The sequence below is a fragment of the Panicum virgatum genome, chromosome 4N (assembly GCF_016808335.1).
Source record: "Panicum virgatum strain AP13 chromosome 4N, P.virgatum_v5, whole genome shotgun sequence".
NCBI lineage: Eukaryota > Viridiplantae > Streptophyta > Magnoliopsida > Poales > Poaceae > Panicum > Panicum virgatum.
The window spans coordinates 29,371,797-29,389,012 of record NC_053148.1 but is presented as its reverse complement, the minus strand read 5'-3'; the positions used below and the strand labels follow the sequence as shown (position 1 = coordinate 29,389,012).

The window sequence follows — 17,216 nt, the reverse complement described above, 5'->3', positions numbered from 1 at the left end:
AAATTGTTTTTGGGTAGCGTGCATTACATTAGAATTTCCTGTTTGCATTGGTTGGATCTCCACTACCACTTTGGACTTGAGACAAAAAATCATTTGGAAGCATGCTAAGTGCAGCACCATTACACTAGTGACTTCAACATTTAGAATCAGAAAACGAGCAAAAGAGCCCATGCTAGTGCTCCAATAGCCCAGTTGCCGTCTTCCGCTTGTAGTGCAGTCCAATCTTTGTTTAGCAATCTTTGTCACCTCACGAAACCAGTAAACCACTCATGCGCAGCCGCCCACCATCGCGCTACCTGAGGTAGTATATTCCCTGATTTATAACTTTTATCGCCTATAAGAACTTGGCAAGAAACTGTGGAGTGTGCAAGCCCAGGATAGTGTGTAGACGAGTAACCGAGTAAGACATGGAACACGCTTACTCCCGGTTGCTGCTTGTATTTTCAGTTCTTGCACTGAGCCTCGGTAACCAGGGTGTGAGATGTCAGCTCACCTCTGATTATTACGACGAAACGTGTCCTCATTTGTACACTATTGTGCAGCAGCATGTATTCGCTGCCATGAGGGCTGAGATGAGGATGGGCGCCTCCCTCCTTAGGCTCCATTTCCATGACTGCTTTGTCAATGTAATTGCCTTGACTGTCTTCTACATCTCTGAACTCTAAGCATGTGTTTGGTTTGGAGATGGGTTGGGTACATCCCTATTTTTTCGGGTTGGGTTCAACCTACCTAGTGTTTGGTTAAAGGGTTGGGTTGATTCCAGTTTTCTGTTTGGTTTGAAGCTAGATATGTGGGTTGAGATAACCGTGTGTAACACCGTTAGACAACTTTTTGTGAGACCCACCTGTCAGTCTCTCTACTCGCCTTCTTCCTTTCTCTTCCCCTTCTTCCTCTTCCTCTCGTCGCCTCGCCCCGCCCCGCTCGGCCGCTCCTCCCGCAACCCGCCGCAAGCCCCGCTCCTCCGCCTCACCTCACCCCACTACGCCCGCTGGCGTGCCTCTGCCCGCCCCCCACGCCGGCGAGCTCCTCCGCCCGCTCCCCAGCGCCGGTGGCTCTGCCCGCCCGCCCTCGTGCCGGCGAGCTCGGTCGTGCTGGTGGCTCCGCCCACCCCCCACGCCGGTGGCCCGGCACGCTCCTCCGCCCGCTCCCCAGCACCAGTGGCTGCTCCCGCCCCCACACCGGCGAGCTCCTCCGCCCGCCCCCAGTGCCGGTGGCTCCACCCGCCCGCCCTCGTGCTGGCGAGCTCGGTCGCGCCGGTGGCTCCGCCCGCCCGCCCCCGCGCCGGCGAGCTCGGTAGCGCCGGTGCTCCGCCCGCACCCGCGCCTGCGAGCTCGTCCTCGCAGCCGTCGCCCACGCCCCCGCGGACGGAGCCGAGACTACGTCGAAGTGGGTTGGAGTGGTCCGCTCGATTTGAGCGGACCACTCCGACCCGCATCTGAGGGCTCGAGCGGACCACTCCGACCCGCATCTGAGGGGAATATACCCCTTCGGGTTCAACCCAACCCACATCAAACCTCCAACCAAACGCGGGTTCAATTGGGTTGGACTGGTCCCAACCCACCCGACCCAGCAACTAAACACACCCTAAGTCTCTGATAGTTTTACGTACGTAGATTCATCTATATACATGTTGCAGTTAATGAAATGGTGTAAACTTTATATATGCAGGAATGTGATGGATCAATCCTTTTGGACGGCAGTGATGGCGAGAAGTTTGCACAACCCCACTTGAACTCAGTTAGAGGGTACGAGGTCATTGACGCGATAAAGGCTGATATCGAGAGCGTCTGCCCCGAGGTGGTGTCATGCGCTGACATTGTAGCCCTTGCAGCAGGGCTATGGAGTACTCTTTGTAAGCCTCATCTAGCCCATACAGTCCAGTCTGTCGAAACATTCAGTTTCGTCAGACGAACCACTAAGACTGCAACAGGGCTGTGGCGTGTGCTGATTTTTTTTTGTTCTTCAGAGGCTTTCTCTCTCCAAACTTCACTATTCACCTATCACATCAAATCTTTTACTTCATGCATGGAGCATTAAATGTAAGTAAATAAAAAAATTAATTGCATAGTTTTGATGTACACGACGAGACGAATCTTTTTAGCCTAGTTAGATCATGATAGGACAACAATTACCACAAACAAACGAAAAGTACTATAATATACTATAGTGTCCGATGTGACTTTTTTTACCACTATTTTACAGATCTAAACACAACGAGGTCCTTATTGGGATGTCCTTCTCGGAAGGAAAGACGGGCTGGTGGCCAATCAATCTGGAGCTGACAATGGCTTGCCAGCACCATTTGAACCAATCGACTTAATTATTCTGAAGTTCAACGCCGTCGGCCTGAACACGACCGATGTCGTGGTCTTGTCAGGTAAATCTCGTGAATGAGCTACTTCTACTTACGCGTACATGTTTCAGAGCTAGTCCACATATATAGCTCTGTACGTTAGCCCACTCAGAAACGGTTATAAAAATTATATGAGTTGTACATTAAGTTTGTCATGATCTACTTGTGTTAAGATTCTGCAGAACTTACCCGCAAAAAAAAAAAAAGATTCTGCAGAACTCACATGCTCTGAACCTGAAAATGGACAGGAGCCCACACGATCGGTCGAGCCAGGTGCGCGCTGTTCAGCAACCGCCTGTCGAACTTCTCGGCCACGAATTCAGTCGATCCGACGCTTGATGCCAGCCTTGCCGACAGCCTTCAGAGCCTCTGCGCAGGCGGTGACGGCAACCAAACCACCGCCCTCGATGTCAGTTCCGCCGACATGTTCGACAATAAGGGCCTCCTGTCCTCCGATCAGGGTCTATTTTCCAGCCCGGAAGGCATTGCCAACACAATGGATCTCGTGCAGACCTACAGCGACGACGGGTATCAATTTTTCTACGATTTTGTCTGGTCTATGATCAAGATGGGGAACATCCCGCTCACGGGCCCGGAAGGGGAGATCCGCAAGAACTGCAGGGTTGTCAACTGACGATGAGGAAGTGAGGAGTGATACATGTGTCTGTGCGATCCATTTCTTGCACTTGTTTGTGAAGGAACCAAACTGTAGGATACGCGTGTAACGTTAAAGCTGTTACATGGTAAGAAGTTGAAAGAATAATAACTGAAAGGATCGTGGCCCAAGAAAGAGGGTTGAATTGGTATTTTTTTAAATTTCTAAAAGGTCCTTAACCTAGACTAGTATTGAACAATCTACAAATTTGAAACCTAATGACTAGAGCACACTAGCAAAAGATCCTTAAGTAGGAAAACACACTAACATGCTCATTTTGCCTAGGGAAGACCACACTAGCAAGAACAAGTCCTAAACAAAGATTCACACTACCATGCAAATTGTCCTAGTCAAACTACAAGCAAACAAGAGCAAGAGCAAGAACACAAGAATTTAATTGCTTGAAGTAAATGCAAAGGACACGAGACAACCGGATTTTTTTCCGTGGTATCGAGGAGTTGACGCTCCCCTCTAATCCACGTTGGAGCACCCACACAAGGGTATTGCTCCCTTGCTTCACCAAGGAGCAAGTGATCACCAAGAATGCTCCTTCTCCATCTCCGGAACGGCGAGCTTCACACCGTATACAAACTTCTCTTCTTGGGGCTCCCACAAACTCCAAGAGCTCACCAAGAACCTTCCGATCACCAAAACCATCTAGGTGCCGTCAAACACCAAGAGTAACATGCTCCTAAGCCTTCACTTGACCTACACTCAGTTGGCCCTAGCTCAGGCACACTTGCTACACTTGCAAAGGTTGAATTCTTCAAGTGTTGAACACTATCAAGCTCTAGATCATCACTCTTTTGCTCAATGCACTCTCTCTTCTTCTCAAGGGTGGCCTCAGGTATTCAATGCGTCAAAGGTAGCTCAAATGAGCCAGGGGGTGCCCTTATATAGAGTGGAGAGGGTCACATAGCTAGGGATGGCACCCGCAGGCAAACCCGCGGGGCTGGGCAAAACCCGCCCGCAGGCAGACCCGCGGGTTCATTTCTGCACCCGCACCCGCACCCGTCGGGTTTCGGGCGGGTTTCGGGTATCCGCAGATTTGACAACAGCTATAATAATAATCACAATTCAGCATAATAATAAGATGAAGTTAACAATAAATCCATAAATTCAAGGTCACAAATCACAATTCAGCATAATAGTAGCACCACAAATCAACAATTAAGTGTTACAATACATTGAACAATCAACATAGCCACATAGGGATAACTAGTACAGTCATTTTATTTCAAGTTCACAAGTACTTCAGCAGCACCATGACAACACTCCCAGCAGGTCAGCATGCAGCACCACCACATCAGATGGCTCCCATCGGCAAGCATCAATCAATAATGTCCGACTCAGGTGCATCCTAATAGGAAAAATAGTAGAAATTAAATGAAGCAAGAAGGAGGAACAAATTAGAAGAGGTAAAGTGGCAGTACCATTTCTTCTTCTTCATCATCAAGACATGTCAGCAATGCATTCATAACAGGAGACTCAGGCCCTAAATCAAACAAGATTAACAAGTTAGTGTTATCATGTATGAGAGAAAACAATGCTACCATAAATGTAAAGCAAAAACCAGCATATATACCTAACATTTCAGCACGTGACTAAGCTTGCATACACATTAATGCTTCCACCATTTTTGGAGCAAGTTTGCTGCGACTCGGGCTTATAATTCTCCCACTAGTGCTAAAAACTAATTCTGAAGCAACTGTTGTTACAGGAATAGCCAAGATATCTTGAGCAATGTTTTGCAAAGTAGGATATTTCATCCCTGCATACTGCCACCAATGAATAATGTCTAGATCTGTTGTTCTTGGCCACAATAGCTCTTCCAAGTACAAATCCAATTCTGTGCGCACATAAGTAGTTGAGACTATTGGTTGGGAAGACAAATATCTATCAAATATGTCAACTACTGCTTTATCTCCACTTCCCACAGTACTACTGCTACTGTTATTGCTAGAAGTACCAACACCATCTGTTGTGCCAACACCTTCCATAGAACCTTGGTATTCCAACACCAAATCATACAACAAATCCCTAACTTTCTTCACTTCATTGAACCATGTATGCCCATAAATTTGTTCAAACATAGCATTCAGGAATTGCAATTTGTACCGAGGATCTAGAACAGTAGCAATTGCCATAAGACCATGAGTGTCTTTCCAGTACTTTAGAAATTTTTCTTTCATCAGTGCTGACATCTCTTCTACTTTGGGGATATTACTAGTTTGCCATTTGCTAATAGCTAAATAAATTCCACAAACTTTTGGAAAGAAAAGGTTTGCTGTAACATATTTAGTGCCTGACAACAATTCTGTTATATCATAAAACATCTCCAGCCTATCACAAAGCTGCCTAGCAAACTTCCAATCATCTGCAGATGGTCGAAAAGGAGCACAAAGTTTTTCACGGGTTGCAAGACAGTCAAAAATAGGTATATATTCTAGTGCAGTACTCAACATGAGATATGTGGAATTCCATCTTGTTTTCACATCAAGAGCTATCTTTTTGTCATATTTAAGGTTCTCCTGAGCAACAGCCTTTTCAAAACGCTCATGTCTTTTAGGTGTGGCAGTCCAAAACCTAACACTTTCACGGACTCTATCAATGCCCTCTACCATGACAGACAATCCATCTTTCACAATTAGATTGATGATATGTGCAGCATAACGCATATGCATGAGTCTACCATTTAACATAAGAGAGGAAAGAGGCATCTTATCTTGCATTTGGTCCATAAGATTGTCATTGGTCGTGCAATTATCAAGAGTCACAGTTGAAACCTTCCTTTCAATCCTCCAATCCAAAAGTACATCATGCAGCACATCACTTATAGCTCCAGCAGTATGTGGGTGTGGCACATATATGAACCTGTACAACAATAGAATGAGAATATAAGACAAGCAGTAAGCATAACAATGTACAAAGGAGCAGTTTCAGTTATTACCTTAGGAGGAGGAAACTTTTCAGCTTCCAATCATCATCAATAAAATGTACTGTCACTGCCATATACCCTTTCTTTCGGTGATTGGCCGTCCACAAATCAGTAGTGACTGCAATTCGAGCTTGAATTTTTTGAAAGAATTTTACCATGGAGATCTTTTGCACTTCATGCATATCCAATATATCCTTTCTAATTGTGTTTCTTGACACTACTTTAAACAAAGGTTGCATAGCAGCACAAAACCTTCGAAACCCAGCATGGTCAACAATGGATAATGGGTACTCATTCACACATATCATCAAAGCTAGCTCCTTCCTACAAAGATCTTGATCAAAGACATACTTCTCAACAACAACAGAACCATCCGTTTTTGCTGATAACTTCAAAGTAGACTGTTTTAGGCCTTTCTTAATGTTTCTTTATTCACAAATTTTTAGATGACCATGCAAGTGACTTGTGCCATTCCTTGTCTCAGCTGAAAGCAATTTGTGGCACCAATCGCATTTAGCTTTAGGTTTTCCTCCTACTGATTTTTCAGTAAATTCATCCCAAATCTTAGATTTCTTCTTCTTATTCCCAACTTTTCTATCACCATCATCTTCTATTTCTACCACATCAGTAGTATTAGTACCTTGTGTTGCTGTTTCCTCTTATGCAGCACCATTTCCGCCACCTGAAGATGGAGTCGGTGGTCTACTCCCAGATCGACGAGGATGTTTAGATCCTTCCACTCCACTACCATTAGTTCCTTGAGTAGACATCCTAGCTCAAATAGATGAACTAAATCAGTACATAAAACTATCTGAATTAATCAATCAAGTTCATAAAAGGCCGGTCTAACCTCATTCATACTTGTCTACTTAGTGTATCTTATTTATATTTCAAAGCAACATAATACTCTCATATAGCAAAATCTATGGGCCCGTGGCACGACAACACCTCCCTCTCAATTCTATGATGTCACTCAAACCAACATACAAGTCCACCTTTCACCCCTTTCTTTCTTACATAAAAAATTTGAAATGCTCATAAGTGATTGTTCATTGTTCAGCTCTAATGTTTGAAAGAAAAACAAATTTCGTATCTGCAGAAAAATAATGGGTACATGTAAATTGTGAAATATATGGGATTTTGTCCTTTAAAAGAAAAAGATGTACGATGCCGGCCTGACCTCCTGGGCTGGGTTGGACGGAGCCTGTGGTGGAGGCTGGGTTGGACGGCGTACCCCGCCGGCTGCCGCAGCGTGCCAGCGTCCTGCGCGAGGGCCGAGGGGATGGGTCAGTGCTGAGCGGCCGCGCGCGAGCACACGGACTTGTCGCCAGCGGCAGATTCCGGATCCTGCTGGAGCGAGGCGAGTGGAGAGTGGAGACGGCGCGCAGCGCGCCTGCCTGGCGGCTGACAGGCCGAGATGGGGGCGCGAGCACACGGACTTGTCGCCGGTAGTAGATTCCGGATCCTACTGGCGCGAGGTGAGTGGAGAGTGGAGACGGCGCGCCGCGCGCCTGCCTGCCTGGCGGCTGACGGGCTGAGATGGGTGGGGGGCGGCCGGTCGGGGGAATGGGGGATTGGAGTACTGGGAGCTAGGGTTACACCGTTACAACCAGCTATATATAGGTTGGGTAAATGGGCTGGGCCTAAAGATTATCTGGGCCAAAATTTATGTATGGTGCGGGTGCGGGTTCATCCGCGGGTGCAATTCTAAACCCGCACCCGCACCCGCATATTGCGGGTGCGGGTGCACCCGCGGGTTGAATTTGAAACCCGCACCCGCATCCACCGGGTCTAAAATCCGCGAGTACCCGCATCCACGGGTCCAATTGCCATCCCTACACATAGCCGTTAGAAGTCCACTACAGAAAAATCGTGACCATCGGAAGAACCGACGGGTTAGAAGTTGAGGGCGTCGGTTAAACCGGTCTCTCTGTATCCAAATATTAGCTGTTGGGGGTTTTGACACAGTATTCAGACTTGCATCATTGCACCGGTGCATGCTCCGAAGAGGCATCGGTTCAACCGGTGCTGAAGAGGTTCTCTGATCAACTCAAACAAGCTCTCTGGAACATAGTACATCGAATGCACCGATGGTAGTTTTTGAAGCGTCGGATGAACCGGTGCTGAAGGCGAGTTGAGGTCCACCAAACATGCTCTCTGGAACAAAGTACAACTAATACATCGGTGCTTTGCTTGGGACCATCGGTTCAACTGGTGATATAGAGGACTTGACTTGATTTCAGCTTGCATCCAGAGGAGATAGGCCGACAGGGGCGTCGGAACTTCCGCCAAGCGCCGGATGCACCGATGCTAAGGCATCAGTTAAACCGGTGCTGCAGTTTTTCTTGATTTTCAGCTGAATTGACTTGGAGTTGAATGTTACTTCAATTGTTTCTTTCTCCAAGTGTTTTGTTGACTTCTTTTGACTATTTTGAGCTGTTTTGAGCGAGTGTGCTAGATCTCTAAGGCCAACTCAATTTTAGCCAATCTACTAACTCACGAACCCCTCTTAATGGTACGGTCAAGAACTAGAAACTATAAAAACTAGCTAAATCAAGTGTGCTTCATCTCCTTGTGACACTTGAGACTAGAAAGGTTCTTAATCTTTGAAATTTAATCCTTGGCACACATGATTATTTTGAATTGAGGGGTCTCCTTTCACATTTTATATGGGACTAATCCAATCATTGATTTTTCCTTCAAAACACACGTTAGTCGCATACGGTTATCATTAATCACCGAAACTTACCATTAGCATCTATCGACCTAGATGCGCTTCATTCTCCCCTTTTTTGGTGATTCATGATAACACAAAGTAGAGATACAAAGATATGACAACACAAAGTAGAGATACAAAGATATGAAATTGAAAGCGATAAACAGGTATGCATTACTGAAAAAAAAACATATGTAGAGACATGTGAACACAGAGCATACACAATATTCAAATAACATGTCCATACATAAAATTCATGAAGATCCAAAACACGCCACAAACCACCAAAGCTCCCCCTATCTCTACTCCCCCTATCTATCTCCCCCTTTGGCAACAAAGCACCAAAAAAGAAGGCGATCTAGTCCTGGGCTGGAGAAGGCGGAGTCTTCTTGCTCGGTCCGGTGGTGAACTGAGTGGCGGAGTCGTCGACGTCGTTGTCCGTCCAGTCTTCGTCAGCCGAAGAGGACTTCTGCGTGACCGAAGTTGCCGGAGCAGCAGAAGTAGCCAGAGTAGAGGTAGTAGCTGACTCAGACACGACGACCGTGGAGTCCGTCGGAGGAGCAGATGTGACAGGAGTCGTGTCTGGCTGAGTGGGGCGAACAGCAGACGGATGGAGCACCTCAATCTGTGAGGGTGACTCGAACGTGAGGGACTGAGCTGAGGGGTGGTGAAGCTGATGCAGAACCTGCTGCTGCCTAAGGAACTCTGCACGCTGTGTAACACCCGGTTTACAAAAGGGCATAAACCGAGCAGTCATATATGTGCCAGGATCAAGTCACACGTATATACAACAGAATGAACAGTATATCACAGCACATATCATGTAAAAAGATATAATAAAATGAGTACGAATGTTATTTATTACATTAATAACAAAATGTCTGATACAAATATGCAGAAGCGTAGAACAAGTACGAAACTCTCTCTGAAGCTGGGCGCCACAGGGACATCGACTGGGAGACGACTGCCTAGAAGTCCTCGTATTCCTGGAAGTTCTAAGTGAACTCCTCCGTGTCGCCGGGAACTGAGCAGCAGTAGGGTGTCCCCAAAGAGAACAAGAGGAAAAGAGTAGAGTAGGCAAGAGTGAGTACACAACTTGTACTCAACAAGTATAACACAAACTATGAGGCTCTAAGGTTGGCTGACTCAACTGCATTAGCTTTTAATTTTGGCAAAATTTTATTAAAGCTAATTACTACAAGTGGATGAATTACCATAAACCCAGTTATATAGAAATTAATCAAAATTAATTATGAACTACTGAGAACCAAACCAAACCAAACCAAACCACCCGGGTAACCCCCCTAATCAAAGGAAGATAACCCCACTAATCAAAAGAATGATCTAGGCCGCTCATAACCATGAGCACGGCTAGTATACCAATTTTACACTCTGCAGAGGTTGCACATCTTTACCCATAAGTCGTGAGCTATGCTAGTTGTTCATCACACTTCCGTAGGTGAGATGACTAGCAAACTCACTACGAGGCCGTTACAAAGAATCTCGTTGGTAAGGAGTAACCGCGAGGGTTGGATTGGTGACGATGAGCAGGTCTAGTGGGCGTCAAGTCACAAAGCACAGACGAGGCCACTCAGTACGAGGGCCATAGAAGCTTACCACTCTTGCCCCGTAGGTAAGTTACTCCAAACCAAAAAGACCTAATTAGTAAGCCAAGACCGTCCCATTCCAGTCTTGTGGTAGCGCTGTTGTCCCATGTTATCGCTCTATGAACCGGTCCTTAGGGAGAGTGGCCAACCAAGCACTAAGCACCGTGCTGGCCCCCTAAACCATGTTTCTAGAAAAAAACCAATTTTAACGAGATGTGAGCCACTCAAGCACAGAACACAGAGGACCACTCTCAGAATTAAGTTGCATATATTATTAATCAAATTAATTAAAAAGGACCAAGTGTGTTATAGCACGACACCTAGCACAACTAACCAAAATGCAACCCAAGGGAAATATATAAATGATATAAAGTGGCTAGGAAAGTTCTTATTGGCATACAATATTAAAATGCAGTATGAAAATATATTTAAAAGTGGTAGGCGGTTCATGTTATACTTGCCTTCCTCAAACTACTCCTGCTGCTCGAAGTGTCCCGCGGAAGGTGGCTCCTGGTACTCCTCCAACTGCTCAATGTCTACTCATGATCGCAACGCCAAAACAAAGTCCAGCACATACACATACAAGCAAACAAGGCAAAAACTAAGAAACAGTACAACAATACATAAAAACAGCAAACAAAACTGAGCTAGAACTATTCTACGCATCACAATGATTGCGTGGACATAAAGAACACCTAAAACGGAGCTAGAACGCGAAATCTAGGGCTAAAACAAGGTCCAGGGACTAAACTGCGAGAAAACTAGAACTACAGGGGGTTCTGCGCAAAAACCAGGGACCTAAACATAATTAAAGGTTAGATCTAGGGTCTAACGTGCAAAAAGATAGGGGCTGGACTGCGGACCCAAAAACTGGAAAGCTCAGGGGGTTCTGTGAAAGATTCTGGGCTGATCTGGAATTATTTTTGAACTGGACAGGACTGCAGGTTGATTCAAGGAAAAGCCAGGGACTCTTTAGCCAAGAAGCCAGGCCGAACCGTTATTCTCAGATCTGATCCGTTGTAACACGATCGGGCGGCTGACGACGTAACGGTTCGCAATCTAATCCCATTCGCCGGAAACAGATCGGACGACAAGGATCAAGCGGACGCGCGGGGCGGCGGCGGGGCTCGCCAGCGACCTTGCTCCGCGGCGGAGCAAGGCCGGAGTTCTTCAAACTCGGCATCCCCGGGGGTGAAACGAGCTGGGGTTTGGTCGGGGAGCACGCCCGTGGCATGCGTAAACCACCTGGGCACTTGGCTGGGCACGGGGAAGCTCTGGGCGGCGCTAGTAGCTGCGGCGGCGGGTCTGCGCGGCGAAGCTCGCCGGGGCAAGCGCGAACGCGCAGCTCTTGGCTCAACAACGTGTGTAAAAGGATGTGCGTGCGTGCTCAGTGCACAAGCAAGGCAAAATGGTGCTCGCGCGGGGTCAGGGCGCACTGCAGGAGATCCGCCACGGCGGAGCTGCGGCGGCGGAATGCCGGCGTCGGCGTTCTGGTCTCGGTGGTACCTACGGGCCATTACATCTAGCGCAACAGGTTCAGGGGTGGGTGCTGGTGCTTACCAAGGGTGCAGGTCGGACTGAAGGGCCGTGCAGGGTCAACGGCGACATTGACCAGCGGCGGAGTCGGCACTGTGCTTGCGGTCCGGGTGCTAGGGTGGTCCTCCGGGCTCCTGGGCGCCACGATCCGACACGTGGGGCTCCTACGAAGTCAGAACGGGGGTTAGCGCGGGCTGAACTGCACTGGTGGCAAGGAATCATGGCGGTGCAGAGAGCTCACTGTCGAGCGGTCCAGGTGCAATTCCAGCGAGGCAGGGGCTGGGCTCCGGGTCAAAGAGCTTGGGGAGCTCCCTGGGGCTACGGAGAAGCTCCTGCGAGGGTTGGCACAAGCTAAAGGGCAGCGGAGCGGCGTGCTCACGGCGGCGCAGAGGAGCGGCGCTGGGCGGAGCAAAGCGGGGCGGTGCGCTAGGTTTCTGGGTGGGATGAAGATGGCACGTGCGGGTGCAGGGGTCTGTGGGTGACAAATTAAAGGCCGGGCGGGGATCCTGGACGTGCGTGCACAACACAACCACGGCGGAGATCGCGGGCGTGATTCGGGTGGAAGAAGCGGATCGCGTACCGGTGCTGCGCGATCTCATCTCGGGGTGGTGAAGCTTCTAGAAGGAAAGGCTCTGGCGAGGCTGGTCAGTGGGCCTTGCGGGGAAGGGGCGGTCCACAGGCAGTGAAGGAAAGGAGCTCATGGCGGTGCGGGAGGAGCTGTTTTGGCGCAGGGAGGAAGAAAGGAAGGTTGGAGAGAGAACGCGCCGACAGGTGGGGCTGCTCGGTCAGGGAAAGAAAGGCGCGCGCGGAGGGGGTGGCTGACGAGTGGGGTCGGCCTGTCAGTGGGGGCGCGACGCGCGCGGGCACGTGCTCGGACAGGAGCGGGGAGCAGGGTTTACCTAACCGGTGGGAACCGGTCCAGTTTGACCGGTACCAAACCGGCTCAAATTCAAAATTTAAATTTAAATTTAAAAAATGAAAAATTCCCAAAAAATTCCTAAAAATACTTCAAGGTGCGACGAATCTAATGGTGTCAAATTTTCTCAAAAATTCGTTCATTTAGTATAGTTTGCGGGGATTTTAAGTTAAAAAAAACGTGCATACAAAAGTATACAAATACAATGTAAAAGTAGTACAAAAGAGGGTTGGAGGGTTCATTTAGACTAAAATATGTTATACAAACATTTATTTAGTATACTTTGCGGGCATTTGAATTTAAACCAAAAAAGAAAAAAATTTGAATTTGTCCGGTTACCAGGCAAACCGACCGGTTACCAGTAAAACCGGCCGGTATACCGGTCTAACCGGCCGGTATACCGGTACGAACCAGTTGAATTGCGCCATTTGAATTCAAATTTGAATTCCACTGGTTCCGACCGGTAACCGGCCAAACCGGACCGGTATACCGGTACCGGAGGCCGGCGGTTACCGGACACCGGTCGGATATTAAAACCCTGGCGGGGAGAGGACGAGCTGGGCCGTCGGTGCTGCTGGGCCAAGGGGGAGAACGGTCGCGGGCCGAGCGCGGAAAAAGGCCGGGCTGACTCGCGGGTTGGGCTGGGTTTTCTTCTTTTTCTGGTTTTACTTCTCTTTTCTTTTTCTTTTTCAAACTAACTCAAACTATTTGAATTCAAATGAAATTTGAATTCAAACCCTATGCACTCAACTAAATAAAACTTATGCACCAGCATGTATACACAAACATGTCGAACCTAGAAAATTTTAATTACTTATGAAAGAAAATTAATTTAAATGCAAGACTAAGCATATAAACCTTAGAAAATTAAGTAAAGCCAATTAAATTTATTATTAAATACTGAGAATCTGGGCTGGCTAGCAAAGAGAAATAAGGATGGGATTAGGCTCTACGCACACCTGGTATCACCTGCTGCTGATCCTGATCATTCTAGGCACCCTGCTTGGAGAAGTTCCTGGAAATAAGGTGGGCCTCGTCACCACTGGTACGTGCGGGACTGGTGATAGGTCCTGGATCCTGAGCCTTCATGGTTTTTCTAGTGCACACCCTTTGGCATTGTTGAACTTAGTTGCACCCTCCCGTTTTTGATGAGACTGAGCTAGATACTGGTGCTACCGATGACAGGCACTTCTGTGGACAACTTTTGGCATAATGAACTTTTTGCCCGCATTGGTAGCACATGCGGTGGCGGTGAATGGCGCTACTTGGTTGATCTCCCTGTGAACTTAACATCCCATCTTGCATTATTTCTGCTGCATGCTTTTTGGACTCCTTGCGACCGCATGGCTGAATCACCTTCATAGTGATAGTCAACCCATCAACATAATCATAGAGGGCTTGGTTTTTGACCTGTGTATCTCTAGAGCACTCAGGATCCTTTCTCTTCTGGATGGTTTGTAGCTCATCGACCGATGGAAAGTCAAGGAAAAGGGAATCCTCTGCTAGCTGCTCTTGATGAGACATCTTTCTTTTGTACTGGAGAACAACCTCTGGTTCCTCCTAGTTCTGGCTTCATCTTCAGTCGCACGAACTTGACGACAAGGAACGCCATAGGATTGGCAACACGGGCAAGCTTTCTCACCATTCTTCGGGTGGTATGTTGTTTGCGAAGACTGATCTTGTACTGTTATCGGCTGCTCCACAGAAACTGTTGCATGAACACCATCACCCATTGCACTGTCTCCAAGGCCTTTTTGTTCCGCCGACATCTGAGCTGGGATAAAAGGAAGCATAGATTGGTAAGGTCAAAGAAGAGAGAAAACCCCACTATGTAAGGTTCTATCTTATTTAGACAACACTGCCCATGCATCACTTCTGCTAACTCCAGATAGGTGTTACGTAAATCTGAAAAAGGGAACTATAGCATAACTCTTCTGCCTCGTCTGAGAGATTCTCAAATTCTCCTGTACTATCTGTAGGCTGGGGTGTCCCACACTGCTCGGCTGTACAGACACTCGGCTGAGGAGCAGGAGTTGGGCTGGCAAACACCCCGGTCTGAAGAAGAGGTGACATTGGGAAAGACACCAAGGGTGTCTGCACAAAGCCTCCAGCAGGTGGAGCAAGAGCAGTGGGGTCGAACTGGAGCTGCTGGGGTGTAGGGAGCTAAGGCTCAGGCAGACCAATGTGATGATAGAACTGACCAAAGCATCCTAAGAAGAATGGTAACATCTGCTGTTGAATCTGGGACTGCTGCTGGAGCTGGATCCTCATGGCCTCCTGCTGCTGGCGTATCCCCTCGAGCACAAGTGTCTGGGCCTCCCGCTGGCGAGCCTGCTCGGCTTGCATGCTTTGCTGAGTTGCAGCAAATCAATCCTGCTGATCAGTGAGCTTCTGAAGAATAGCAGCGAGTGAATCAGGCTGAGTGACCTGAGCTGCTGAAACAGGAGGAGCAGGGGCTCTGGCTGCACCGGAAGATCCTGCCTCATCATCGTGAACACCTTGGGGGGCGGTAACAGTGGGAATGTAATCCTCGTCATCCTCCAAGTCCTCTGTGTCTATGGCCAGGTAGTGCGGGAGCTGTGCCTCTGCTGCTGTGAGTGAAGCATCCTCAGCTACCGTGGGATCATCTGCAACTCTACCCTCAGCCAAGGCACGCTCATCCAGAACCTGTTGTGCTCTGCGCTGGCCTCTCGGGCCACGACGTCCGTCTCGAGTAGTAGTAGGTGTGTGTAAACTGTGAAATATGTCCTCGACTGCGCCAGCGTATCCATATGGGCATTCTGTTCAAGTTGGGCAACAATCCAGCAGATCTAGTGAGCGAAGGGGTGGCGACGGTGAACTGTCATCCCATCCATGATCACGTCCTCTAGCTCGCAGATGAAGAAGTCGACAAAGTCAAAGTCTCAACCTGTCATGATGTACAATAGTAGCCACTAATGTAGAGCTGTGATCCCCTCATTGTAGCCTATCCTGAACAGCAGACTCTTCCTCAGAGCAAGATGGACAGTGTGTGCCACGGGAGTCAGCCTGTCCGGAGTCCTAGGAGTGCCAGACAGGCAGGGCTACTGAAAGAGAATGCCGACCTCCTCATCAGATGGGAAGTGAGTCTCATGAGGACGACGAGGAGGCACCGTGTTGCCATAAGCCTGGTAGTGCAAGAAATGTGGCTCCTCGGCAATTTGAACTCCAAGGAGAGTGGCCAATCTCGCACGAGTCAACCAATAGTGCCTCTCCTGAAACATGAAATCGATGAACTGGTGGTCCTCCTCGACAAATAGGGTGGCGTAGAAAATGTGAACCCACTCTCTGATGTATCTGGACCTCTCACTTAGCAGAGCTAGCAGTCCATCGTATCTCTCGAAGAATGGGAGTACTGGAACTCCTCCGGCTGCCACACGAAGAGCGACCCAGTGGAGCATCTTGTGCTCACTAATCTTATAATCCATCTGGTAGTAGGCATGGTAAAATGACTCCTGGAGCAGAGTGTGAAACCTGCGATCTACTCCAACATCCTTCTGCTCAGGAAACCACTGCTCCGGGGTGACATATCTCAATCTCTTCACTCGGGGCCCTAGTATCCCCCTGAGATCCAACAACTCAACCTCGGGAAGCTCCTCTCCGCAATCCTGACCGCCTGCCTTAGTGCCACTGTCGGTGTGCTGCTGCTGGGCATGGCCCGCTACCCTCTGAGTACCACCACCTCAAGTCCATTTTCCAGAGCGGGACTGAGGTGAGGTCTGAGCTGTCTCTGGCTGACACGTACACCCTGAGCGATGTAACCGCTGCTGTGGCTCCCCCTGAGCCTGAGGATCCCTGATCCGAAGCAAACACTATCTGTCCGCTGCATCTGCAACTGCCTGAGCTCGCTCTATCTCACGATCTTCACGAGTGCGCTTCTTTCTCTGCTATACCACCTGCTTGCCCTTACTCTTCTTATCTCCAGCCATCTGTCATAGAGAATCGATACAAGATAATAGAATAAGACAGGGAATTATGGATATACGAGATCATATACTAGAGATAAGAGTGTCCTTAAGCATAGAATGGAGTGATATGAGCCTAAATCAGGAACATCTAGTGGATAACAGCCTCGATGTCCATGACACACTAAAATGTCTTTAAAAAGAACCAGGTGTGTGTGCAAAGTGCAAGGGAAGAGTCATATGAAGACATGTGTGGAAAGGGTAAGAACCGAGGAAGTGACACAAGCCTAGAGCGTTAAAACCATACCCTGACTTAGCAGTGAAGAACCCGAAGAGCAAACGACGAAATTTGCCTTTGGGGCAAAACGTCGAACACCTGGCGTGCACAAAAAACTGATAGAGGGAGGTGCAGAGCACAAGCTTGAGTGCGCGCGAGTGGGTGAGAGCGTGGGGCAGGGGAAGCTGTGCGCATGAGATGCGAGGAGGAGGCGCATCGGCGGCAACGAGCGGTGGCACAGGCGGCGGCGCGCGGATGCAAAGCAGCGCTCAAACAACGACGGCGTGGAGGCGTG

The 17,216-nt window shown here is 48.4% G+C and overlaps 1 protein-coding gene across 1 annotated transcript; it reads left to right on the top strand.

The window, feature by feature from the left end:
- Positions 1–407: 407 nt before the first annotated feature.
- LOC120668426 (peroxidase N-like) lies at positions 408–2,987 on the top strand. Its single transcript, XM_039948129.1, has 5 exons — positions 408–626; positions 1,669–1,852; positions 2,168–2,173; positions 2,216–2,377; positions 2,602–2,987. The coding sequence occupies exons 1-5, from the start codon at positions 408–410 to the stop codon at positions 2,985–2,987; spliced, it is 957 nt and encodes a 318-aa protein (XP_039804063.1).
- The last annotated feature ends 14,229 nt before the right edge of the window (positions 2,988–17,216 follow it).